The sequence below is a fragment of the Colius striatus genome, chromosome 2, assembly GCF_028858725.1.
Source record: "Colius striatus isolate bColStr4 chromosome 2, bColStr4.1.hap1, whole genome shotgun sequence".
NCBI lineage: Eukaryota > Metazoa > Chordata > Aves > Coliiformes > Coliidae > Colius > Colius striatus.
The window spans coordinates 93,531,984-93,559,847 of record NC_084760.1 but is presented as its reverse complement, the minus strand read 5'-3'; the positions used below and the strand labels follow the sequence as shown (position 1 = coordinate 93,559,847).

Genomic DNA, 27,864 nt, shown 5'->3' with positions numbered 1-27,864 from the left:
CCTGTGATTCCACATTCAGCGCATCCGTAAAAGGTGCGGTGGAATCTCACAGCCCTGGAGGCTGAATATCCGTGTCTGCTAGCCCCAAAGCAGCCTGAGTGACTCTGAACACTTAAAAAATAGCTCATCTTTTTTCCTGCTGTGATCGTAGCTATCTCAAACAAATGCAAAGCTGCCCAATTATGGTTATGTGGTCACAATCCATGAATAGGAAAAACCTCTCCAGACAAGGAATCGGTATTTGAATTCTAATTGTTTTATCCCCTTGACCACAGATGTAGTTACAACTTTTAGTAGCCTCAGGGTCCAATGGGGAAGGATTTCCCCTTATGATTTTATTTTTACTGAACTTCAATAAAACTCAACAATACGTATTTCAAGTGCTCCTAGCACCTGTAGTTTGATCTCTGCAAAAAAAGGAAACATTAATGCTGAATCACGGGTTACTCCCCGAATATGCACATGTGTTTGTATTCTTATTATCAGCAAATAGCAACCATGTACTCACTTACCAATGGAAAGCCCTGCTGCAGTGCAGAAGACCACAGCTGAGGCACACGTTGACTGCAGAGCTGGGTACCAGGAATAACCAGGAATGGTGGCACTGAAAACTGATGGGCATATCCAGACAGAAAATCCACAGGCATTCACATCAGAGCTTCACACCTTCATCCTAGGGAGCTTAACAGGTGAGGGAAAAATAAAGGTACCCCTGGCATATATGCATTGCATCAAGAGGAAATGTAACTGCTTGTGCTAGGGTTCTTAGACTTTCTTGCCTATCATGTGTGTATATAATTCCTTGCTGGAGTACTTTGCTATGCATAGTATTTTCCATACATAAAATTCAAATCTCTTGAGCCCTGTAACAATCCTCCAAGGTCCTGCTGCAAAACCTGGGGCCTATGAGTCAACCTGACATTCTTAGCCCAGCACTAATGCTCTGCATACATGTGCTGTGCATGGATTTATAGGATGTGTCCATGCCTTCCTCCAAGGACCCCAAGTGTATACGACATTTCAGGCAGGTCACAACCCCAAATACCCTGGGAGACACAGGACATCTTGTACGGTGGGTGAACCCAGGCGGAGAGGCAATAAACTGCCTTGCCAACACCCCACAGCGTGGCAGGGGCAGAGCCAGGAACAGCCTGCTGAGGGCTTTGGCTGGCTTGCTTGGCTGCACTGAGCCTTATGACTTGGTGCAGCACAGGGCGAGGTGCAGGCAGGAATGTGTGGAGGAGGCGCCCAGAGAACAAAATTGGTTCCTTTGTGCTGTAGGTGGATGTACAAGCTCTGGCAGACGTGGGTGCAGTACACAGGCTGCCCTAAATTACTTTGACGTGCTACAGGTGTCTCTGCAGAGCCCTGTGTTCTTGCTCCCTGAACAGGAGCTGGCACAAAAAGTATTAACCAGTCACTGCTTAATTCTGACGTCACACGTGTTCCCGTGGGATAGCGGGAGGGCAGCAAATGACCAGATAACCCAGCTCGGAGGCCACTGGGAGCTGGGAAAAAAAGCAGTTTTCTGACCTGCTTTGCCACTGAAGCAATGCAAAAGGGCTGGTGCAAGACAAACATTCAGGCCTCCACTTCCCCTGCCAGGCCAGCTAGCACTGAAGTGTGCCGTGCCTGTGACAGCCACCTGCCTCAGTCCAGACAATTCTCAGCACATAATCTGGTGTTGTTTCCTCCTGAGCCCTCTGTGGTTCTTTTCCTTTCTAAAATATTAGCTGGATTTATTCTCTTCTCACACTAGCATAAACAAAGCATGAGCCTGGTGACTACAGAATTACTCTGTTTATCCATTTATTTCTGTACTTTACATGATTGCAAGACTCATCTCACTGGCAAGGAAATGCCAGAAGATACTGACTTCCACTGCAAGGATGCTGATGGTCCTTCTGATGCTGAACTGGATGAACAGTGACAGTTTGGACAACTCAGCTTTGAAACACAATGAAGGCTGTCTTGTCCAACCAGTCCAAAACATGACAGAGGGTAAGAATTTTTAAAATGAATCTTACAACAAAGGAAGAATGAAAAGAGGAGAGTATTTCAGGATCATAGTTTATTTATTATTAAATTGTTATGATTTTTTTTCTGTTTTTTTTTACAATTGGATTGATACTAAGTAGACTGTGATTCTTTCCTTCCTGTTCTAGCTTTATAATGCAGCCCAAGTCGTATTAATTGTGTGACTCCAAGGCTTCAAGTGAATAGGATGGCCAATATCTATCATGCAACTGTTTTCCTCTCTCTGTGGAAGGAAGTATTTCTGCAGAATAGGACCTTGTTTTGGTAAGGTGTTTTGGTTTTGGTTATGGGGTTTTTTTGCCTGTTATTGCAGTTTGGATTGGGGAAGGGGTTCTTTCTCAAATACAGTACGCATATTTTTCAGTACATGTCTCTGAGTTTTCCCTAGGGAAAGCAGTTCAGGGAAAAGAATTTCCACTTACAGTGGAAAGTGCTGGGAGTTGCAACACACCTCAGTCTTGGAGAGTCTGTTGCAAAGCCTCTGGCCCTCACAACGATGTGAGCGTCATTGTGCCAGAGGCCACAGACACTATCTTCATGCTCTGGCAACCTTTCAGATACTATCCCAGGGCTCAGCGTGGCAATCTTTGAGGTGCAGACCAGGACCTTGACTCCAGAGGACGACTGTGTAAGTAGCAAAGGACAGTTCTGCCTGTGCTTGAGAGGGTCACCAGCACCATTCTGGTCTGCTAGTGCTTCCCTAGCCCTGGAGGGCCATGTCTCAGAGCAAGCTTTGGCAACAGTCAAGCACATTAGCGAGGGCCACGGCAGAGGCTAAAAGGAGTAAACCAGCCTTAGCTGTACTGCCTGTCTGCTTTTCCTATCCAGCATTGGCTTCCTGCGCAGCTGATCTCCCCTCCTGCCCCAAGAGCCCTCTCATCCGGCTCGGGGGGGACACAGGCACTCCCGCTGCAAGAGCCACCACTCCCACCAGCAGCCAAACCTCTGCCCTCCATGCACTCACCCATGGCAGGGCCAGGCTTACTCCCCTTCCAACAGCCCCGAGCCCCGCTGAACCACACACGCTGCTCACTGGCTACAGCGAGCACATTTGGGACAACTATTTTTAAATAAGACATGATAATTAACGTGTTTCCCTCTGAGTGCATGGAGATGCTGGGACACCACTAAATTTGGCAGCTATGACATTCCAAATGCTTATAGCCAGTGCGTCAGCAGGAGATGTTCCACAGTCAGCACAGCAACGTGCCCTTCTGTAAGGAAGTGTCTGTCCTCCCTTTGTTTCAGGACTAAATACATCCTGCAGTGAACATAATACCCTTCCTAAAGGGAAGATCCTGTTCATTTTGATGGCCCCACTGTCTTGAATGAGGACGACTTGCCCACACAAAAGTTGGCTGGATCATCTGCTTGTCCTAATCCAGCCTGCTCCAGTAGCCTCAAGCACTGCGGGGGTTTTCTTTGGAAGCAGCAAGTATAAACTGAAATGAAGAATATGACTTACACAGAAGCAACATTATTTAAGACTAACATTGGACTTCTACTTGAAGAATGTATAACGAGGTTGCAAGAGAGTCAGAGTGGGACCATCTTTTTGTTCTCTTTGGAGAGGACGCCTCAGCAGCATTAAGCAACTACAGCAGTGCTGGTGCCTGGAGACGCCCGTCTATGTCTATGAAAGGGACTTGTCTCCCTTTGTGCCTCCCTCCTTGTTCCTGGATTGGACAAGCAACCTGTTTCAGTTTGTGCTTTCCATTTAAGCTAACCTCAGACGCTTGGTTTCCACTTGATTGGAAACAAGTGTGCTGAAAGCTGTCTGCTCTTTCTTCACCATACAGTGTGGACTGCTGCCTGGCTCCAGTCTGGAAACAATTATTTCCCTCGTGTACCCACCCATTCTGAAAAGTCAAAGACTTACCTCTAGACATTTTTTTCCTCTTTCCACTTTTATGAGCCTAATCCTTCATAAAGCAAAGCTTGTCATGTATACATATATATATATATATAAAGAGAAGCTGCCCACAGGACAGCTCTAGCTCGAATTCTGGATGTCACGTGTTTCTCTTACAAGACAAAAAATACTGCCATGTTTTAAGGCCAAGTCTCCCTCAGTGAGTTTGGTATCAGTAAACATGGAATTCACCACTCCTTCATCCTGTTCTCATAGGACGAATATATGACGGTGTTTGAATTTATGGGACTTAAAGAAAGGTCTTTAAGCACCCATTGTGGTTACAGTGGTGTAAATACTCTTAAACAACCTCAAAGAAGGGTCAAAACATCCACACACAGCTGTGCAGGACTGCTTGCAAGTACAGGCAGATGCTATTAGTAGAGCATAGTGCAGCTGCTGTAAAAAAAAAGAAGATACCTGCTTAGCCTAGCCCTGGATTTACTTTCAGTTGTTCTTACTGCTTGATGTGTGTATGCACAGTGAGGGAATGGAAGCAACAGATGGCCAGAATCTGCAGATTTTTACACACAGGGGGCAAGCTTATGCCCATGAATAGTGCTATTATACTCAGCAGGGTCACTCTTCTGAGAAAGATTGATCACATACTTTATTTCATGAAAGACTAGTTCCTGACCAAGTACAGACACCGAGGAAACACACTGGAGTGGAAAGAGTCTAAAAATCTCTTTTCCTGTACTGAATTCAAAATAGCATTTCTCTTACTGGAAAAACAAATATAAGATCATTTTGGGTGTCTCTGTCTGTCTCCTGTGGGATTGGCAAGCCACACCTTCTGCAGATTTGGAGACCTCTCTGCCTCTGTTTATGTTCTAAAGGTTCTGTCTTAATTGCAAAAAGCTGATGGGCTGTGACATCAGTTTTCCTCCCTAGGGGAAATTCCTAGCTGTGAAATCCTAGCAGAGATTAATTGCTCTTTTTTTTTTTTTCCTCTTTTTTTTTTCCCTTGGCCAGTCCAGACCAACCCCAAAACTGGCATCTGGGTTTGACCTTGACGACTGCTTTGAGAGCGAATCGCAGAGCCTGCTCTCCTGAAGTGCTGACATACACACAATTATTTCCAATGACTTATCTTGATACAGAAATCATTCCGTATCACAGCCAAGAGCCTGCTCCCTCTGCCAAGCGGGACCCGTGCCTGGGGGCAGCAAGGGCTGAGAAAGTGCAGTCTTGTGGCCTACTCTGAATCAAAAAGGACAGGCGGTGTCCTGGGAACGTTAGTGACAGCGCTGCCTAAACCCGGGCCAACGCTACAGCGAGTGGATGAGCCTATGGCCCTCGTGTTTGGTGCCCGGGTGTACGGGGGTCAGCTCCCTTCCATGGGATGCAACCCAGCAGGAAGGGCTTCGCACCAGCCTTGGTCTGGTACAAATGGCAGCAGACCCCAGCCGTTGTGCCTGAAGGAAAGGGGATGCAGCGCGAAACGGCCGGGCTAGCCGGTGCTTTCGGGCTGGGCGCATCCTCCGCGCCCCTCCGGGGTTCGGGCACCCGCCTCTGCCCAGCGCGCCGTGCCCGGGGCAGGAATGGGAAGGCTGGCGTGTAGAGGCAGGGAGGATGGGAAGGCGGTAGGAGCGCCTCCGACCCCGTCCGGCCCGAGCCCCGCCGGCGGTGCCGGGTCTGTGTGGGGCCGGTGGGCCCCGCCTCGCACGCGCCGAGCGGCGATGGAAAATGGCTCGTGTGTCTTTAACCCGCAGCGGCCAGAACGCGGCAGCGGTGGGGTGCTCTCTTGTGTTTTTTTTTCTTCTTAGGTAACAATGGAAACTTTTTTTTTCAGTATTTCCCTCCAGCCGAGCAGCGCCGAGCGAGAAAAAAAAAAAGAAACTTGTTCCGCTGAGTTCAACCCCAGACAGACTCACAACTTCCTTCCTGCTCTCCTACCCCCTCCCTCCGCTCTCCTCCTCCTCCTCGCCGCTCCTCTCCCTCGCCTCCTCCTCCTCCTCCTCCTCTCTCCGCCTTTCCAGCTGCACCGGGAGCGGGCGCGGGGGCCGCGGCACGGACCTGCGTGGAGCGCGGAGCCGCCCGCGCAGCCTCCGCCGCCGAAGCGCAGAGAGCCCGGGTCAGCCCGCTCCCTCCGCTGCGTCCCGCGAGGCGAGGAAAGGCGTTTGACTCCGCGGAGGGAGCGGGACTGCCGGCCGCGCCCCGCGCCCGCGGAGATGGTCCCCGCACCGCGCTGCTGCCGCCGACGCGCGCTGCCGGGCGACGCGCGCTGAGGGTGGCCGCGGATCCTGCTCCAGGTAAGCGGCGGCCGGGAGCGGGGGGACGCGGCCGCTCCCCCCGCAGGGGCAGCCCCTGGCAGGAAGGGGCGAAGTGGGGGCGGGCAGAAGGGGCTGGCCGCTGCCCCGCGCCCAAAATGTGGTCGAGCACCTTGTACCGGTGCTCGCTTACGCACCAGAGCAAGGGTGCTAGGAGCGTTGCCCTGCCGGGTGGGGGGGGGAGTTCCTGCAAGAGGGGGTGTCTGGGCTATACTGAGCCTCATGCTGCCTCCCAGCAGCACCCGAAGGGATGGGGAGCCTTTTGGTCACTCAGTCACTGGGGATTGCGCTTAGATGTGTGGGCATTTACCTGTCAGGAATCACGGGGATTCGTAGGGTACCCACCGACAACATTGCACACAAGCGCTTCCAAAGACATACATAGTCAGAGTTAACGGGCATGTGTGTAAACAAGCCTACACACTCATGTAGGCAGCATGTTTATTTAGATCTCATAGGTTCCCCCGTCCCAGCATGGGATGGAGATTGCAACTCCAGCAGCAGATGGAGGAAACGGACATGAAGGAAGGCATGCAGAGCACAGAGAGCCACCTCATAGCAGAGTCTCTCTCACACAGATATGCACTCGCACATAACAGGGCAAACAACACCACTTATCTCCATCTCAGTGTGTGGGATCTGGGCTGTGACTTGAAGGTGGTTCCAGCAGTCAGTTGCCCCATGAGGCAGACGCGTGCAGGGAATACACGTTTAGATTGAGCATGTGTGAAGATGTACAAAGCCATGTTATTGCACATGGTAAATTAGGGGAGCAGAGGAAATGTGTTCCCATACTTGTGTGAGCAGGGAGCCTTCACAGGTGTCATGGAACAGAAATCTGAGCTTCAGGTTTCATCTCGGTTGTAGGTGACAAACCAGAAGGTAGCAAATTTGAGCTGTTTGGAGTTTTTCCCTTCCTTCAGAAAATCTCAGCTTTGGGGGCCAAAAGCTGAAAGCCGCCAACTTTCAGCTCACACCAGCCGTAACTCCCTAAATTTTGTTGTGGGAACAGCTGCTGACTATGTGTCCTCTCAGACACCACCGCTGCAGCTGTGTTGACAGGCAGCCTGGGGAGGGGGCAGAGAAGGCAGGAAAGAGGGGAAACAGCCCCAGATTTCCTCTTGGCCCTGACCCTTCTGACAATCAGTTTGGGCCATGTTTCCAGGAGTAGCACACTGGGGATACACACAGGGACTGGTGTGGCACAGGGGAAGGGAAGAGCCTGGCCAGCTGTGTGCACAGCTGAGGGAGGAGTACAGAGAGGAGTGCAGAGCTACTCTCACCTCTTGTCTCTCTCTTTGCCTCTCTCCCCAGCTGTCCTGTTTTATGGAGCTGCAGGCTGGTGCCAGCCCAGCTCCACTGCTGCCTCCCGACGATGCTGCTGGTCCTGGCGTGGAGAGACGCTCGGCAGCCCCGTGGAGCCTGAGAGCCGAGGTGGCAGTGGCGGTGGCCCCCCTGTGTGCTCCAGCTGACTACTATGGCCGTGTACTGCTATGCACTCAATAGCTTGGTGATGATGAATAGCAACAGCGAGGTGACAAGCGGCAGGAGCAAGACACCACCTCCTCCTGGACAAGTGCTGCCCAGGGGCCCAGAGACACCTGGCAGCTGCTGCCAGCTCCCTGTCTTCAGCCCGGCTCCCATGCTGCCCCGCTCCCCGCACCGTGGTCCCACTTTCCTCTTCCCGCCACTCGAGGAGCCACCGCGGCAGCCAGGCAGCCCCGGTGGGCGGCGGGGCAGTCGGTCTGAGGGAGGACAGCCGGGATCCCCCACGGCACGGCAGCTTCAGCGGGAGCTGCACAACGTCCAGGTGAACCAGAAAGTAGGGCTCTTCGAGGCACAGATCCAGGCGCAGAGCTCTGCTGCCCAGCCGCCGCGGAGCCCCCGACTGGCCCGGCCCCGGCCTGCCAGCCCCAGTGCACCAGTGGTGGCACTTGGAAGTGGACCCCGGCCGCGAGCCTATGGGGAGAGTGAGACCCCTGCTGCTGGTGGGGTGCAGGTCTGCCCGAGCACTGCAGAGCCCTTGGTGAGGCCAGTGGTGATGGTGATCCCAGCTATAGGGCTGGCGGAGGGAAGCAGCTCCCCGCAGCCCTCAGGGCCTGCACTGCAGCAAGGTGAGGTGCTGGTGGTGGCCCCCACAGGACTTGAGGGCCAGTGCCCAGCTGTTGGCGGGAGCATCCCTGCCGTCATTGTCACGGACTTGGGGGGCCCGGAGGACGAGGCGGGCGCTGTGCCCCCCGGCAACCTGCCCGTCCGGAAACTATCGTCATCCTCAGCCTCTTCCACTGGCTTCTCTTCATCCTGGGAGGAGTCCGAGGAGGACATCTCCAGTGACCCCGAGCGCACCCTGGACCAGACACCGGCCTTCCTGCAGACCTTGGACCAGCAGAAGCCCCGAGTGGTAAGTCTTGCACTAGACCTGAGGAGGTGGGCCGAGGGCATCATCCCCACTCCAAGACACAGCTGCAGTGGTTTGTCAGAGCAGAGAAACTTCCCATTTGCTTGGCAGTGCTTACTTTTCCTCATGTGAAAAGCACCTCCGTGTTCCCAATGTGAAAATCCTCTTCTCACAGCAGGTAGCAGCAGCACCTGTCCCACCGTGCACAGTCCTTGCAGAGCTTCCCCGGCACTGTGAGCTGCCCACTGGCATGCTTAATGAGCACCCACAGACTGCAGCCTTCTGCTGACATGTGGCTGTGAGGCTCAGCCTTCCCTCAGTAGAGCTTCCCTGGATGCTGGAGGTTTCCCATGATTTACATGAGCCTAAGGGAAAATTTATTTCCTCCTTGGAGTCGAAACTGTGTGGGCCAGCTGTCTGTTAAAATCTATACTGATACCTATCACCATAGTGTGTCTGTGTGCCTTTCACATGGAATCAAATATCTCTAGAATTTCTGGTAATTCCCCTTTTGAATAAAACTTTTTGCTTGTGGGGTATTTTATATTTTAGGTAAGCATATTTTTTATTAAGTTCATTTGTTTCTTGATCTTTGTTGTGGGTCCAGCTGGGAGGCTTCAGGTGAGAGAAAGCATCAGTGTTGTATTAACCCTTAGAACAGAAACGTCTCCTCAGAGATGAGGTCTCAGAGGTGCTCTGCAAAGACTGACACTCAAAGGGTTTCTTGAATCCGCTGTGATGTTTGTTCTGTGTCTGAATGCAACACACAGGTTCTTTTCTCTGAGCTGTCACACCATTTGTCCAGAGGGTTTGGAACCACTTTACCCCAGGGTGTCCGTCACGAGGTTCTCTGATCAGCACATGGTCTTTCCTTGTGCTGTGAGACATTACATTGATTTGCTCAGCACTGGAGCCTCACACTGACAAATCTTGAAAAACACAGGGCAACCCAGTGGCCCATAAACTTTGAGTGATGTGGTTCACAATGTTTAACTTTCCGTAGACATGTTAGCTAAGCTTAGTGGAGGAAGACCGATGCAGGGAAAGATCCCAGTTAAAGTGAAGGTATCAAACTCCAGACTATGGCTTGCAAAACACTCAGCAGGCTGAAATAAATTGTCTTTGTTTTTCTACTTTTTTCGTCCTGTTCCAAAAACTCGGGCTCAGTTCTTCTCAGGATGGAGAAGCTGTTGAGTAAAAGCACAGTTAATGAAGTTAAGAGCCTGTGGCTCATCATCTTTGCAGACAGTTTTGTATTTTGGGTCTCTTGACTGATGAATTGGCTTCTTCCCTGTGGGAGCTGCAACAATCCCTCTGCTGATTAAATTCTGCTGGTTTTGTGTACATGAGCTGTAGTAATCTCTGCTCTATTCTCCATACTAATGACTGTTGCTAGTGCCAGATCCCACTGATTTGCTGCTGAAAACAGTTTGCTGATGGGTAAAATCATGCCTGATGCTCTTGTGGAAAACTTCCTGGAGCCTGAAGAGCTGACTCCATGCAGGCTCCTGTGGCCTCGAGCCATCTCAGCCAGGCTGGTGGCTCGGCAGTGAACAGGCAGGGCTCGTTTGTATTGCCAAAAGGCCTGGATCAGAGCAAGCTCAGATCAGGTCTAACACCAGAGTAACTCTGCTGTGCTCAGTGGGACTACTCCAAGCTAAATGAGATGAAGATCTGGTCCAAAGTGTGTCAGCTTGAGGAGGTGCACTTGATGTTGTGTTTCAGTGCCGGAGCTGTCTCAGCAGGAGTGGCTGGGCTCATTTACAGTGATACTTTCTGCTGGGCTCCATAGGTCCCGTGCAGGGCCAATCACTGGTTTTGGCAGGTCACAGGCAACTGCTCAGCAGGATTGTGTGCAAATGCCCAGTAATTCAAAGCTGATTCATATAAATAACACCCAACTTTGTGTACCGGTTGGCAACCTCTTTTAAATCCATAATGACAGCAGAAGGCGGCTACTGAAGCAGTCTCAGGTTGCACACTCATTTGTTTTCATGAACTCACTATTTCCTTTTAACGACACACAGTCTGGAAATGAGTTGTATAACGATGGAGAATGTGTGAGAAGCTCTCTCCGCCACTCGTGCTTTTCCATCAAAATAAATCCTAGGAGACCTCAGCTGACAGCAACTGACTTTGTGCCTCTGGGTTAAGTAGCAGGGAGCCCTGCCTGTCTGCACCGAATAGTACCTGAAGGAGGGGTAATGCTGAGTGGCAGGAAAGGCATTTCTTGCTGCAGATACGGTCTGCATCATGCATCTCACACAGCATGTTTACAGATTTGATAAACAGCAGACTTGCTTCTGCCCTTCCTTTCTGGAGGCCGTGAGGCTTAGCAAATCTGCTTGGGATGTCCGGCTGTCTATTGTAGCTCCTCCTGGCGTCCCTGGGAAATGGGCAGATCCCTCCGGTTGGCACGAACTCATCCTCCATTTGTATTTCAGGTGGGAAACTTCATTTGCAGTCAGGCCCACAAATTGGCCAGTAAGAAAATGATGTTGACTAGTGAAAGGGAAGGAGGAGTGTGGCCAGTTTTTTGGCCACTGTGACCTGGAGCAGCTCAGTGGCTGTTAACGGGCTCTGCCTTTGTTTGTTGAAACGGTTTGCTCAGTACATGGCCTGTCACTGGAGCGCTCTGATGCCCAGTGGGCTGCGCAGCACTGGGATACAGTGACCCCGCAGTGATAATAGCAGACTTCTGAATTGCAGAGCCAACAGGAGCAATATGATCTTTGGCTGTTGTGTAATTGCAAGGCCACTTAAGCTCCGAGTAAACCTCTGCCTAAGGGCTTTTACAGCTGTGGCTTTCTCTGGGCTGTGGGCTGCTGCCGGAGAAACCCCACACTTGTTTATTGATGCTTGCAAGGTTTCAAAAACACTTGAGTCATTACACTTCTCAGGCTGTATGGGAGAGACGGTCTGTCCGGGGAGCATGATGGGATGGGGACACTGCGGTTTGACCGTACAGCGGGCAGTGCTTGCAAGCAGCTTTGGGAAGGTAACTGCCCCAGCAATGACTGTTGGAAGGGCATCTGTCTCCATCATGGCATGTCTCATGCTGAGGAAGGATTTCTCTTTTGGCTGATCACACAGATTGGGTGCGTAGGAGAGTGAGAAGGTGCTCCCTATCCCAGGCACTGATGAAGCCTGAGATGATGGCCCAGCTCCTAAGGGGGATTTCACACCCAAATTAAGCCCAGTTCTATCTTATGACTGCCATTGATTTCAATGGGAAAATGTGAGTTTATGAGTTTTGCTGTTCCTGAGGACCTTGTTTGCACTTTCCAAGGGAGAGCTGATAGACCGAGATGTACTCAGCAGCATGAGGCTTGACCCTGGTCTTGGAAGCTGCCTGCACCCCTTAAGCGCACTCCTTCAGCAAAAGATACTCCTAATACTGGCCGTTGTCATTGACCTAAGTCCCCTCATTTGGCAATTCCTCGGCAGCTAGAGACAGAGGAACAGGCGAGTGAGGGAAAAGGGAGGAATTGTGCAAGTGCGTACCATAGAAAAATGACACGTCAAGAGGAAAAAACCCAGCCCTCCTGGAAAAACAGCGCAGGACACTGCAGTGTTCCTCTTCCTGGCTTTCCCACAGCCGCTGTGGAAACACAAGGACGTACGGCAGAATAGTAATCAAGCGGCTCTGGGTGCATTGTGAAACCTCAGCTCCTTTTAATGGGCAGAGCAACTTGCTTGGAATAAGAGACTTCCATTAACCTGTGCAAAATGGCGAGACCTTTTGGAAAAAGCTAATGGCCTTGCTGCTGACAGGCAGTTTTAAAAATGGATTTATTTGATTGACTCACAATGACTGTAACGCATTTCTGAAAGGAGCCAAGTTTAGGTAGGGTTAGTGTTGGCCAAGGGCCTGTGAGACCCTTGCTTATTTCTCTTTGAGATGTTCCAAGCCACAAGCTGACAACAGCAGTCCTTATCTGTTCCTATAAAAATAATCAAATCAAATCCGCTTTGATTCCCTTTCCTAGCTGTCACTGTGATCAGGAAGTCTCTGTGTAACAGAAACCATGACCATATGGTTATGGTGATGTATGCAAGCCTTGTGAATGCAAATCTTCATGCTGACTGTGTTCATGTATTTTACTCCTTCTTCTCACCATGTTTGTCTTAAGAGCTCCTAAGCTTATGAGCTTGTGGGTGGTATCACCGATTTAGTATCCATATAATGTCTGGCATATTAGGGCTCTGCTTGTTTGCTCTGGTGAGCGACTGTCACTGTAGTAATGTGTATCATTGCCTGGGAAAGCTGCTTAGCACCACCGGCTAAGCTGCCAAGGGATGCAGCCTCTCTCAGCCCTGCTGTGGGAAAACTAGGAGGAAGAGGAGAATGAGGTGGACACCTCTGTGTTTCCACTCTCAGAGCACCACACTGTGACGGGAGTGAGATGAGGACACGCCGGTGCCCTACGGGCTGGGCAGAACTTCAGGTTCTTCATACACAGAAGCTGTAGGCTATGGGAAGTTGACAACGCACCACTTTCTGTCTGGTGTCTTATTTTCTGCCTACTCATGTGACCTTCTCAGGGAATAAGCAGCTTTTTTATGGGCTTCTACCTGCAGAGGCTGAGCAAAGATGCTGTCACAACCCAGTGGGCAACAAATGGTGTTATTTCAAGTCCGTTTTCATCAGCACTTTTAATCTCATTAGGAAGAGTTTCTTCTCTACTCACATTCTCCATGATTGACAGCACAGGAATTACATAGCACATAGCAGATCCTTTTCATAGCGGGATTTACTTGCTAGCACAGCTGCTGTCTCTTGCATATTTTGATTCTCAAACAATTTCAGACTGAAAGCATTCATAAAAAGTTGCCAAAAAAAAAGCCCAAAGCATTTCCAAGGTGCAGGAAGAACAAACATCCTCCTTAGGGTGCCCAGCTCAGGAAACAGCCATCTTAGTTCCCTTTCTGATGGGAATCGCAGAATGTCAGGAGCTTGGCTGGTTGGACCCGTTGGACGTTAAGCTGAATGTCCGCAGGGTGAAGTTCCCAGATCAGCGGAAAGTTTACAGTTTTGTCTTTGCCTTTGTAGGGCCTTGCTATGAGGAAAAAACCCCAATCAAACCGTAGGCATCACCTGTCTCATGTTTTCCATAATGTTTCTGTACTGCGTTAGGATGGATTTGCATGTGAAGAAAATATCAGCATAGCGCTGAGCTCTCAGATACGGCACCACGACTGAAAGCCAGTGCTGAGCTAATGTTTTCTTTACATGTAAATCTGTTCTAACTCACTCTAGAAATAGTGGCATCTATGTATGATGTTAAATGTTGCTTCGGCTAAGATTAGTCTTCTGTAATTGATAGAGATAATTTTGTTTATACCAATAGGTAAATTTGTGCAGTAAATTTGACCTGCTTTCTTCCAACAAAGGCCAGCCAAGCTTTCTAAGAAAGAAATGTTAATATTTAACAGACTGTGAAAACTAAATGTTAACATTTTCAGATCACTGAACAGCTTTGCAGCCTACTGCCTTTTCCCAAATGTGACTTTTTGGGGAATGTGGGCATCCACACTTGCTGGGTCACTTGAAATAGCCATTTTATATATTTCATCTTGCTCAGCCTCATTGGATGAATTTGTTGATTCCCATGGGATCTCGAGGAGTGTGCTTAAGATGGAGGAATCTGTTTCTAAAGTAGTTGTGAATGTCTTCTATGAAATTCATCAGAATTTCATTGTTATTCATACACACAAAAAGCCAGGTCCTGCATAGCCTGCACAAGGGCTGCAAGTAGTTCAGGAAGCTGCTCTAGTCTGAGGTCTACCAGCTTCAAAAGCAAGTGCCTCTGATTTGGCTTTTAAATCAGTGTTTAAGCAGCAAAATGTGTGATTTACTCTCTAACTGGGTTGATCACCTAGCAATGCCTCTCAGCCTAAGTTGGTGTGGGTATGTTCAGAAGCTCAAGGTCTCCAGCTGCAAGTTTCAGCCTGGGTGTACATGCCACAAGTGCTGTCAGAATTGGTGGAAGCTTTTGGAAAATGTAGATTGCAGCAGCTTCTTCTTTCCTGGACACAGGGAGAATTGACTACCACAGAGCTGCAGTCCTGGCTGCCTGCCTCTGGACATCCTCGCTGCTGTGGGCAGCTCTGCGTTGTGTTGACTGGGTGCTGGTGCTTTCTGACCTTAGTTTCTCAGACATAGCCATTATTGGAGTCTGAACTTCTGCAAGTTGTTAAGACCCACGTTAGCCTTTGTCCCTCTCGTAATATTTCTTTTAACGTTACCCTACATTTCAGCCACGAGAAGAAAGAAGTGAGTTTTTTATAGCAAAGGACATTCCTTTCATTAATGACGTAGAAAAAGAGACAGCGGAGTAGAAGGAATTCAATTCTTCCTTTCAGATCTAAGATTTATTGCTAACCAAAACACAAGGATTGCTTTTGGAAGGAGAACTAAGGGGTAAAACAACAAGTGCTTAGCACTTACAACTTCTTCTTGTTTGCAGTACAGTGTTATTATCTGATCAACACTACACAACAGGAACTGCATTAGCATTCAGCACTGTTGCGGTTTTAAGTAATATTAAAGCATCCCTCGTCTCCCTGAAAGACATATGTGGGCTCTGGAGTGACATACTGACAGACATTTTAATGACTTTGATTGAAAAGACAGATGAGATTCGCTTCATGCATTTGATTTGCAGGGAGGTCAGCACCCGAGGTTGCCATGGCGTGGACCTCAGTGAATCGATGCCTTCGTCTAGGGTTTCACCCTTGGCTTCTGGGCTTTCATCCTCGACCTTAAGACTTGTACTTTGGATTTTGGAAAATAGGGCTCTTGGAGTGTGTGAAGCAGAGAGAAGTCTCAGATTACAGTCTTCATTGTCACCAAGTTCCCTTCAGCCCAAATACTTCGAGCTTTGCCTGAGTGAAGACCGATAGATCACAACCAGGAGTAACCAGTACAATATCTTGGTAGGATGGCTTATGCCAGGGAGCAGGTCCAGCCCTCTCTACCCTATCAGCTTTTGCAGAAGGGGCTGTCAGAAATGTGACAGCGAGTGGAACTTAGTGGAGGGCTAAACAACAGCAGTACCTACCTTCAGCATCACCTCCTCCTCCTCCTCCCCCCCCTTCACTTCCTGTCCCTTTGCCCTTGCTTGGGCAATTCGTCTGCAGCAAGATAGAATCAAAGAACCCTCTTCCTTTGCTAAACAATTTGCTCCTTTTGTTAGGGTCAGATAAAATGCTGATAAAAGCTGTTGTAGCTCCCCTGAAGCCAGCAGGAGCGTGCAGCAGATTTGGCCCTGGATTGGTTTTTTTTTGCCTTGCTCTCCCCTTTAGGTATCCAGTTACATCTTGTGGTAAATCCAACATTAAACTGAATTAAGGTAACAGAGAAGCAGTCCCCGCGGGGGTTTTGCCTGGTGATAGCCTTTGGGGCTTTTATAAACAGAAAGATCTGCAGGGTGGCTTTTTGGGTTGCATTGTAGGGTTGGGTGGGTTTTTTCCTCCTTTCTTGCTAAACAATCTGTGATCCCTGCTGCTTGGGAAAAGGGCAGGAGTGGAGCCCAGCATTCAGCTCTCCACCGAGAGCCTTGTTCATTGCAGCCATACTTGCACAAAGGTTTTAGAGAGGCGTAGGAATTGCTTTTATTCCATTGAGATAAATGCATTCAAACCACTTTTCTTAAATGGGTACTTAAATACCACAGTCAAGGAAGCTTGTGTGTACCCCTCAAAAGAGAGGAGACCAGGGTGCTGAGGAGGGACAGGGGTGAGGGGGAGGTGAGCAGCTGTTCTCACTATGTGGACCACAGGAATTGCTCTGCCAGCAGCCGTGAGCCCCGATAGATATGTAGGGGCATCCTCCCACTGCAAGCAAGGAGAATGAGCAACGTGTCCAAATGGAATATGGTTGCTATTACGGGTAATATATATTTAACACTCTGCAGGGACCGTTCAAGCCTGCATCTGTAGGAAGGGGAAAAAAGTCAGGTTTGCTTTTTTGGCAGACTGCAGATCAGAGTCCAATCTGCAATCTCTCTCTCAATATGTTTTATGTGGGTGGGTTTTGTTAAGTTACAGGCAGAGTTATTGCACCCTTAGGCTGCTCACATTCGATGTTTCTCCAATTTTGGCAACATTCTTCCCAGGCTCAGCTACATTTGTTTTTATCTTCTCTAGGGCAATTGATGATCGAAGTCTAAAACGCATAACTCCGCAGGATCTCCTGTTATATATTTCTTCCACAGCTGTAGCTGAATCAGGACAGTGTAATCCAATGACATGTGGTAATGCCTAATGCTTTCTTTAATACATTCCAGATTACAGGAGTCAGCAAAGTTTACATATCCAAAGTAATAAATTTTAAAAATAATAATGACAAATCCTAAACTATGATTATATCTTGAAAGCACTGGGATGGGTTTTTTTCCCTCCTATCTTCTCTGGTCTGGCTAAAGTCTGTTTGTAGGAAACTCAACAGGACAGATAAAAGATGATGAGACAAACAACTTAATCCCTTAATAATGTCAAGTGGAAAATCCAACAATAGATTGGCAAGGAACTCAAATAACAACTGCAAAGTAGCCCTTTACTGAGGACTACAGACACAATTTCAAAGGCCAAGCTTAGGATATAATTAGAGATGAACCTGAATCAGTGCCCACAGGTTCAAACATTTCTTTGAACTCTGAAATGGAGCCCAGTTCCTGTTTTTTTTAAAAAATCCATGCCTGTGTAGCATCAGCTTAGTTCCACTGAAGCCAGTTCAGCATCACCTCATACCTTGTGCTGCCCTTGGTACCCACAAAAAGTGAGCATGAAAGGCCCCCGGGTGGTATTTCCACCTCTGGGTGCTGTTGCAGATGGGAGGATGGGATAGCACACTGCACAGGTAGGCAGCTCAAGGAGAAGGAGAGCTGGGCGCTGTTTGCTGGCGTCACTCTGGCCTCTTGAGTCCCACCTTCTCATCTTGCTCTTGCTGGGGACTGGCACACCGTTAAGCTCCCCCTGCCCCTCCTGCCGGGCAGCAACCCCCATTCCAGATTCTTAGGGCAGCCATGGGGATCTTTCTGAAGCTGCCGGGCAGTTTCAGAAAGAGCATGTGAAATATTATCTCCTTGTAGCTGTATGTACTTAGAGCTGACAGCCCTTCACCCTGGGGTTTCGTGTTGGGAATGTCTTACTGGGGTGGAGTTCTGGGCATCCAGAAAGGAAACAAAGGAAAAGAGATTTTAGAACTGTATCTTATCTCTAACCACCTGAATTGCTGTTGTATTTTAAAAGAATATGTGAACCCATTGTTTGAAAAAGCCCTGTCAAGTGTGCTCTCCCAGCGCTATTGTTTTAATGTTCTCCTAGGAATTTGTATATAAAATGTTCCTGATCCAGTTTATCTCTCTCAGCTTGACAAATCCTGCATTTCCCTTCCGTACTTCATGCAGAGTGGGAACTAACCTTGATCTTTTTGCAAAGCCAACAGAATTGCCTTGTCAGGTGTCACGTTTCCACCTTCACACACAAACAGTGTGTGTTGAAGTTTTTGAGCCCAAGGTACCACCACTGAAAAAACAAAGGTAAAGCTCATGCTTTCAAGATGAACTTTTATAAACGCAGTTCTGAACTGAACCAGACCCTCTCTCAGAGGAGAGAGAAGCTCATGTCAGCTGGGTCTTGTGGAAGCCCCTTTGCACAGCAAGTTAAAATGACTGGTCTGACACCAGGGGTACAGCTCAGCTCCTCCACTGTTAGCAGCCCCTCATCTATGTCTCATCTCGAGGAGGAAAGACTTGGCTTCTCTCCTCAAGTCTCTGTTTTCTCATTTCACCCTCTGTTACTAGAATGACTTTTTCAAGCCAAGGAAGTCAGCATGAGAGTCCAGGTGGTTGGAAGTGACTGTGATGTTGACCAGGTGCCGGGATGGTAATGAGAGGAAAATGCAGAAGCAGCATGATGCCACCTTGTCTGTCTCTGTATGTACAGCCCGACCAGCTCTGGTGTTTGGTCTGTGGGCTTTTGGGCAGCTCCAAGACAGTTCCAGATCCCAGGTTTGTTCTTGTGGATGGGAACCCTTCCCAGAAGGGAGAAAGCTCGGAGGAGCCTGTTTAATATAAGCTGATCTCATGCTTGAGCATACGCAGGAGTTGACCTTTCAGTACTGAAATAAGAAGTGATGGGAATAGAATAAATCACAGCCTTGAAAAAAAAAAAGCCAAGTAGCTTATACTTGCACTTCAGGAGAAGGAGTCAAGGTCGGGAGGCTGAGAGAGCTGCAGAGGGGCCAAACGATGGATTCGAATAGCGATCTTGCAGCAGTGGGTCTTGTGGATCTTTGCAGAGCCAGCCTGCAGAGGAGAGGCTACTGAGACGTGAAATTGAGATATGTGGAGGTGAGCCCTGGAGGTGAATTTTTAGCTGGGTGGGCAGGTGGGAAGACTCTGTTAGGGATGTTATCCTGGAAAAAAACTACAAGACTTGAAGATAGCTTGGATGTGAGGACTGGCAGAAAGAGATCCAAGATTCCGACTTGCGAAAAGTTTCAGGGTAGGAGCAATACACTCATAGCTGAGAGCAGCAACATTTGCACTCACGTTGCAGAGTCATAAGTTGTTCTACAAATTGCCAGGCTGCAAAGAATCAAGCCTCTGTGTTACATTGCCAGCCTCAGAGCTGTCATGTTTCCATCGAAGCCAAAGCCAAAATTTCCATAAACATGATAGGATGCAGCTCCGAGCCCCCATGCTACACCCCTTTAACCCTCAGGGGACTGCTATTGAGTGCAAGTTTTTTCTGAGAGAACCAAAACTCGAAGCACTCCCCTAATATCCGGAAGCCACAGCCAGATGAGGAACTCCCTGCACATAGTGACTTCTGTTGGAGCTCAGCTCCCTGTGCAGTCTTGAGAGGGGGTGGCTTGGGGCAGCCACATTGGAGGGTCAGATTGCTCTGCGCCACAGAGCCGGTTGCTGCCGGGAGAGATGCACGGGGTTTGCCCTCCTGGCCCGTTCTTCCTCTGCACTATCTGTGTTGTGTCCACAAAGCAGTCAGACTCCTAGCCCTGTCCAGATAAACCCTTGCAGGACAGAAGATTGTAGGATCTGGTTGGAGCTGGAAGAACAGCTTTTTGGCAAAAGAGTAAATTTTCCGGCAAATGTCAAGGAGGAGGGGGAGTCAAAATGATTCACAAATTCAAACACATTTTTTGAATAGTTCTGGCCTAGAAAAAAATACAGAGGTGGGGAAGAGGGAGGGATGTTAAAAATAGCAATGCGTGTCATTCTGACACTTTCAGAATGAACTGTTTCATTTTGGGAATGGTTTGTTTATGTTTTGCAAGCATTTGAAATGTAGATTTGATTCAAAATGCCATTTTTCACTTAAAATTTGACCTCATCTTTAAAACACATTGAAAGAAGGAGAGAGGAGTTTTTTTAGAACTTACATAACACTTAATGAAACACCTTCTTTTGCTTTGGCTCCAGATGAGCCATTTCAGAGTTTTCCTTCCACAGCCCTATGATTTTAGCTGTGTTCAGCCCAACCTGAACAACATCTCCTCTCCCCTAGTTTTTTGGTCAAAACTCTGATGTTAAAAAGATCTGTGCTCCATCCAGCTCCCGTGCTGGACAACCTTGATGCCATGGAGCAAGTACTGTAGTTTAATCTGAGGTCAACCACACGTTGCTGTGATTCAAAGTGAAACCTGTGGTATCAAATGAATAAGAGCTGTAGGTTTTGTAGATAACTGGCAGCTTCTCCGGAAGATGCAATGTCGAACCTCATTTAGAAAAATAACCCAAACTCCTGGGGTGCTGAAATCTGATCTGAAAATCTTCAGAGAAGCCAGAGTTTGCAGACAGCTGAATGGCAGAGTTTCACTCCCCCGACACTCACACTGGTCTCATTTGACTGATTCATTAAAGGGAAATGAGCAAACAGCTAGTAATTGCTTTGCTGTAGCCAAAACGTGCCGCAGAGTTTCCCTGGGCAGAGGGAGGGAATGTGAGCATTTACTGTATTATGAGCCATTGCCAAGTTTACTCTTCCTCACTGTGTTTTCTGCCCGGCTGGGACACGTTGTGCTGCTTCCTCAGCTAAAGTCCATCCCTTGGTGCCTGGAGCAGAGCCAGCTTTGCTGAGATTTACCTTGACTGTCTTCTGAGCCCCTTCCTCCTGTGACTTCGGAGGATTTGGGTGCAAAAGAGGGAGACAAAAGACACTGCAGTGTGGGACAGCAAATGTTTTAGCAGCAGCCTCTTTTGGGCAGACGCCATGGGAAGACCTTTTCTATCTATGAGAAGCCTGTGGGTTTTACCTGCAGTAGGAAAGCGTGAGCATTTTTTCCTGTCCCTCTGTAATTTAAAGTTACTGAAAGGTGGATGTCACGGCGTGGACAGGATATGGAGGTTTTTATCATTGAGGCATGTAGAGGTGAGAGGCTGGCAGTGGCTGAGCAGCGGAGGGGGCTGTGCTCCCCACTGGCCCCAGCTACAATGGGGCTGGATGGCTCAGAGACTCTCTGGCTTGGCTCTAGGTCCCTCTGCAGCAGGGGGGGATTAGTGCCTGCAGCAGGATGAGAAATTGAGGCCAGTGTGCATGTACAAACTGCAGTTCCCACAGCCATGCTTTTGCTGCTAAAACAGTCAACTCGAGCTCTCCCCAGAACAATGAGGATTGCCTTAAAATGCACTACATGTTTTGGAAGGGTTTTTTTGAAGTGCTGGGTTGGTTTGATTTCTTCATTTCTGTGCCTTTAACTCACACTCAAGACAATTTTTTAGTCTTTTTTCAAGTAGAAACTTATTTTCTACCTGAATCTCAGCCACCTGACTGCGAGAGCTGAGGGCTGTGAGAACAAGGCAAAGCTCACGCTAAAACTGCAGGAGTGGGCAAACAGGCTATTGAAATAGCTGCTTCTCTCTGTTGAGAGCTGGACTGAATGGAAAGAAAGGCCAGAAGGGCAGAGCAAGTAAACTGATTCAGCTTTCCTGTAACAAACGGAGAGGCCAGCTCTCCTTTCCCGCCCCAGCCGAAACAAAAAGCCCATACACAACTGCAGCGAAATCTGCCTTCCTGTTTGTATGAGTGTCATGAAGCCTGGGATAGCAGGTGGCATTCGATCCTCGCATCCCCAGTGAAATTCCAGCTCATCTCCCAGGCAAAATCTGGAGGTAGGGGCACAGGTAGAGATACCAGCAGTCACCAAAGAACAGGGACCATACAGACTGCTCATGGATCCTCACACCGCTTCCCTGATGAATTTTTCTATAGAGCACAATTTGAAAACTACAGATAAAGGTGGTTGATTCGCAGATCTTTGACACAATCAGCTGCCAGGAGATAGGAAAACAGCTCAGACTATGTCAGTGTTAAAGTGAGGAGGCAATACAGAGCCCGCTGACCAGCATTTCAGTGCAGATTGTAAGATTTTAGCAAAACTCTTGACTTCCCAACTAAACAATTGCGTCTGGGCAATGATCTATGGAAGGCTGAATGCATCTTTTGATAGGGAATCTTAGACTCTGATAGTGCTCAAAGAATAGCAAGCTGGGTTGTTGAAGCGTCCTAAACTATCTTGGAATGGTGCAGGGGTGCTGTGTGAAGTGATGCCGAGTGCTCTCTAGCTGCTCTAAAGGTGTTTGGATTTCAGTTGATTCTCATCAGATAGGCTGACACGTTCCTCAGTTTGCCTCTTGAAGGGACATGCTGCAGTGTTCACTCTTTTCCTTTCCAGGTGATATATATGTGTCTTTGTTCCTCCAAGGGAAAGGAGGCAAGGGTGTTTTTAGTGTGTCCTTAGAGCCATTACATGTTTGAAGGGGATGAATCCCTAAAGCAAAGTCATAAATGTTGGGTGTATCCCGTTTCCACTTGGTGGGCTGTGCATTTTGCTCAGGTGCTCCATCTGCAGGGTTAACTTCAGCACAGTTGCACCAGGAGGGCAGATTTGAAGATTGTGTATAACACGCAGATGGTCTTTGGGGAGCAGCTGCCTTTGGAAAAGTAGCTAAAACTACTGTTGGCGTAACAAACAGAATTAGAATATTTCCAGGCCATATTATTAAGGGAGGAAAGCAGCTTTACTGGCTATTGTCAGAAGACAGAGGCTGGCGTAACAGCAACATTTTCCATATACTATGCAATTAAGTTACTTACTTGGGAATTAAATTGCAAGTCAGTTTAGACAGGGTGGCCAGCTGTAACATAACACATGTTACAACACACATACTGAATGTTATTGCTCGGTGTCAGTGTTTATTGAGCGGAGTGGGGATTTGAGAAACAAGCTTTGGCCCAGGAAACACTAACAATGTGATGGCACTTAGCGTCTCTGAAGCAGCACAGCTAGCGTTAGAATATTTGGGAAGAGATTCTCTCAAGATAAAATACTTCAGAAAATACCTGATAATCCCTTTAAACCCCCAAGACATATGCATTTTTATATTGGTTAAAGAAAAGCCACAGATCTGGCCACTAATCGTGAAAATCCCCTGTGGTTTTTGGAAAAGCAAGGGAGACTCCAGGTGTAGGTTCTGTGGCTGATTTTGCAGCAGCAGTTCCAGCTGATCTCACTGGAAAGTGTTTATTTGCTGCTGTCTGCTGGTCCCTTGCTGTCTTCTTTTGCTACTGCAGGAACCAGGGCCAGTGAACAGCTCTTACTGACTCTTTGAACTGCACTTCCCTCTCGTTTTTATGCAGAAGATAAAACGTCAGTTTTATGTCAGTTTTGTGTCAGTTGCGAAATTGGGATGAGATCGCGCCGAAATCAGTTGATTGGCTGCAACTCTGTTGAGCTCTGTTGAGTCTGGTGGGCTGGCATGAGGGATAAATCTAATCCAGAGTAAGAATAACACGAAAGACAGATGGGCTGGGTTAGTGCATTGTTTAGATAAATGGCTAGACCATGGAGAGCTGCCCGCATTGCAAAATCCCCCTCCCAGCTGTCTTCATCAGGGCTCCTTTGGAGACCACAGCATGGGCAGACCAGCAACAAAATGTGGCACAGAGACTGAATTTCCCCTCTCTTCCTGCAGCAGGTCTCTTGTGCTCTGAGTTGAGGACCATGGTGGCAGTGGTGCGTGGGCTCAGCTCACCAACTGTGCTGAACTGGCATCTCAGGGAGCAGCAGAGGTCAGATTGCCGTGCCCTCCAGTGGGAGTAAAGTTATAAATACATTTTTGGAACAAAAATAGGAGCTGTCCATCAGAGCTATTTCTGATGATCTCAAAGTAGAGTTTGACTTTTTTTCTCTGCTTCTCAGCAGGGCTGTTGAGCTCTCCAGCAGAACAGGAAGTAGTCTGAGGAGCTGTTTGAGTAACCTGAGTTGTCAGATCAATGGAAAAAAATTGTTTGAGTACATTTTGTGAAAGTGCAGTCAACAATTTTGAAATTACTACCGTTTCTCTTCCTAGATCAGGGCTGCTGTTGATGCCAAGGGGGCTTATGCCTACCCCTGCTGTGTCCGTAAGCAAACAGCGTTTCTTTTTGATGATGTGCGTGATGTGCACCCAGGGGTGAAGCGGAAGCCTTTCTCTTGGTGTCCTTGAATTGGGTTCCAGATGCATGAATCTCTCAACTTGATCAAAGTCCTACATAATTTTGAGATGCCTACCGTGCCATTTGGAAGAAAAATAAACTTGCTTTTACTGGGAGTTGGGCATGGAGAGGTCAGGGTAGGTGAGGAGGGTGGGAAAGGGTAAGAGACACCATTTTGCTGTCAAGGGGGAAGATGCACAGTTTTCAGTCTCAGGGTCGAGGCCAGTCCTACATTTTAGTGACACTTGCAGCTTCTTTCATGTTTTGCAAGCTCACCCGAGAATTGAATGCATGCCAAATTAATCTTTCAAGGGAAGCGGAGCTGAGTTGAAAATATCTCCAGCACAGATAATTCAAAGGAAGCACAACTTTTAGAAAAGCATGTGAAGTGCCTCTAAGAAACTACCTGGCTTTTCCTGTTTTCTTTTTTTGCTTTTTCTCTTTCCTCCCCTTAGTCCCACATCTTGCCTCTTTGCTGTCTCATCATGTCACCATTTCCTTTTTTTCCCCCCTTTAGTTGTTCCCACAAAGGCACACAAAGGGTTTGCGATCCCGTCACATGCTCCAGCTGGAACTAGAGCACGACTCTTTTCTGACTGTATTTTCTCCAGGGTTTTGTCAAGTTTAGCTGCGGACGCTCCCCAGCATTTCTGTGATTGTCTCTTCAGCTGTCCTCTGCTTGCGACACTGGTGTAGCAGCCGGGCAAAGGCCGGTTCAAGCTGCAAAGTGGAGGCGATGCCGTGTGAGTGCGGGGAGAGCAAGGGTCTGCGGGGGTGGCTGCGGCGAGCGAGTGGGGCGCGGCGGCGTGGGAGAGCGGGACTAGAGGGAGAGATAAGACGGACAGGAAGGGAGCAAAGGGGAACGGCAGGTGGAAAAGGGAAATGACCGCGGAGGCCAGGAAGACGAAAGAGAATACAAGGGAAGCTGTGAAGCCATCTGGGAATCTGCTTTAGCCACGTGGAAGTTGTACACGTCCTTGCGGCTTCCCGCTCTGCGCAGAGCACAGCAGCGCCCTGAGGAGGCCGGGCAGAGCCGGGATGGCGGCGTGCAGCTGCGTGGGGTGAGCCTGCGTGGGAGTCGGGCCGGGGCAGAGCACGGGGGGACGCAGGGGCTGGCCCGGTGCAGGTGTGGGGACAGTCCTGTACAGGTGTGAGGGCAGGGGGGTGAGGGGATGGGAGCGAGTGCTCTGAGGTGGGATGCAGGAGCAGGCAGAGCTGTGGCAGAGCTGTGTCCTGCAAGTACAGGGGCAGAGGTTGATGGAGCTGCCTCTGTGTCAGCTTGTGAGCAACCAGGGCAGGGCAGGTGGAGAGACTAGTGCTGTGGGCTGGAGATTGGGGAGAAACTGAATGCAAAAGCTGATCAGGGGATGGAAAAGGAGGGAACTGGAGTGAAGAGTTAAAGGCTTTGAGATTCTGGAGCTGTTTAGCCTAGAAAAGAGAAGACTGAGGGGGAACCTCACCAACACTTACAAGTACTGAAAGGGTGGATGTCAAGAGGATGGGGCAGCACTTTTTTCTGTAGTGACAGGACAAGGGGTAATGAACACAAGCTGGAACATAAAAAGTTCCACAAAAAGTTCCAGATTCCTAGATGTCTGTTCCAACCCTTACCATTCTATGATTCTAAGATTCTATGAAAAATCATGTGAAAAGTTGGAAAAGTGGAAAAAAAACATCATGAAAGGCTGACATAGAAAGGCAGGGAAAAGTGAAAAGAGCTCTGATAAGAAGATTTTTAAAAAGCACTTGATGTGCAGAGTGGTATTTGTGGCAAATGCCTAGATCTGAGCCAGGCTCCCTTTGTGGGGAGAAACAGGCCCCTGCAGAGCACAGCGTATGTGACCTGCCTGCACAGCACAAGAGGAGCTGTGGCTGTAAAAGGAGTTTTAACTATCATAGATGCAGTCATCCACACTGAACATGGCTAAAAATAGGTGAGATTACTTGCGTTCTCAAGGACAAAACGTTACAGTAAATGTATACAAACCATCTTATGTTATCTAGCCAAGTACATTCATACCTCTTCCATACATGTGCACAGTGGAGGTGCATGCTTGAGTGCAGGGCTTGCACACACTGAGTGCACATATGAACACCAGCACATACCTGGCTGGGACATTCACGTGTCATGTGCAAAAGTCCTCTGTGCCTCAAACCCTGGAAAATTGGGCCACGACGCTGGAGCAGTCTGTAGTTCCCCAGGTGCCTGCAGTTGGTATCATAAAATGTGTCTAAGACTCTCAAGGAAGAGCAGGGAGATGTGCTGTGGTGTCAGGGGGGAGGAGCTGCTGCTGACCCCATCACTCTCTGCTTTGCTCCAAAAAAGGGCTGCAGGGTTAATCGTGTGGTTTTAGTTCAGCTCTGCAGGCTGCCTCCACTGGCACAGGGCTCCTGGCTGCTTCTACCACAGGTGTGGGTGTTACTTTGCTTTAACTCATGCTGGGAGGCACCAAAGTGACAAGAAGAAAGGTGCCCAGTCCCCAGCAGTGCTGTTTGTCCTGTGCCACTTCACCAGCTCTCCTGAAGGTGAGACAATTCTCTCCTCAGGTGAGAGAACCTGTTAGGAAAGTGTAACACAGGGACACCTGTGGGCATGTGTGGTGGTTTAGCCCTGGCTGGGTGCCAGGTGCCCACTAAGTCATAATATCACCCCCCCTCCTAAACTGGACAGGGAAGAGAGAAATATAACAAGAGGTTTATGAGTTAAGGCCGGAGGGATCGCTTAGCACTTAGTGTCATGGGCAAAACAGACTCAACTTTGGGAGAAAAGGGTTTGATTTATTAAAGGAACACTAAGAACAGGGAGATGAGAAATAAAACCAAATCTTAAAATACCTCCCCCGCCTCTCCCTCTTCCCAGGACTCTCCTTCCTTCCCCGCCAGTGGCACAGGGAATGGGGCATGGGGATTATGGTCAGTTCATTACAGATGGACTTTGCCGCTGCTGCTTCTCAGGGGGAGGCCTCCTCACACTTCCCACTGCTACAGTGTGGGGTCCTTCCCCACGGGAGACAGTCCCTCATGAGCTTCTCCAGCGTGGGTCCTTCCCATGGGCTGCAGCTCCTCACATCCTGCCCCAACATGGGTAATCCACCGGGAGAACAGTTGTTCAGGTACTGACTGCTCCAGCCTCACAGGATCACAAGTCCTGACAGCAAACCTGCTCTGGCGTGGTCTCCTCTCTCCCCACAGACTCCCAGGTCCTGCTGGGAACTTGCTCCAGAGTGAGCTTCTCACAGAGTCACAGCCTCCTTCAGGCATCCACCCGCTCTGGCGTGGGCTCCTCCACGGGCTGCAAGTGGATCTCTGCTTCCCAGTGGCCTCCATGGACTGCAGGGGGACAACCTGCTTCACCGTGGTCCTCACCACATATCACAGGGGAGTCTTTCTTCCAGGGCCTAAGCTCCCTCCTCTCCTTTCTCCACTGACCTTGGTGTCTGCAGAGATGTTTTCACATTGTCACTCCCTGTTGCTGCTGCAGTTCAGCAACTGTGCAGCAACTTCTCCAATATATTATCCACAGAGGCATTACCTCAGTCACTAATTGGCCAGGCCAGGGTCAGCTGTGGGGTCCATCTTAGAATTGATTTGCATTAGCCCTATCAGCTACAGGGGAAACTCTGGCTGATCTTTGTTTAAAGAAGCCACCTCTGTAGCTCTCCCTGCTACCAAAAACCTGGCCAAGGCAAAACCACTACAGTATGCCAAGAGAAACACAGGTACATGCCGTTATTTTGTGG

At 48.9% G+C, this 27,864-nt stretch overlaps 1 protein-coding gene across 1 annotated transcript in view; it reads left to right on the top strand.

Moving 5' to 3' along the window:
* Nucleotides 1-5,870: 5,870 nt before the first annotated feature.
* ITPKB (inositol-trisphosphate 3-kinase B) overlaps nucleotides 5,871-27,864 on the top strand; it is a 72,852-nt gene continuing 50,858 nt past the window's right edge. Inside the window, exons 1-2 of the mRNA XM_061991526.1 lie at nucleotides 5,871-6,204; nucleotides 7,537-8,623. Coding sequence (XP_061847510.1) covers nucleotides 7,700-8,623 — 924 coding nt within the window. The 5' untranslated portion in view covers nucleotides 5,871-6,204; nucleotides 7,537-7,699. The remainder of the gene's footprint in view (nucleotides 6,205-7,536; nucleotides 8,624-27,864) is intronic.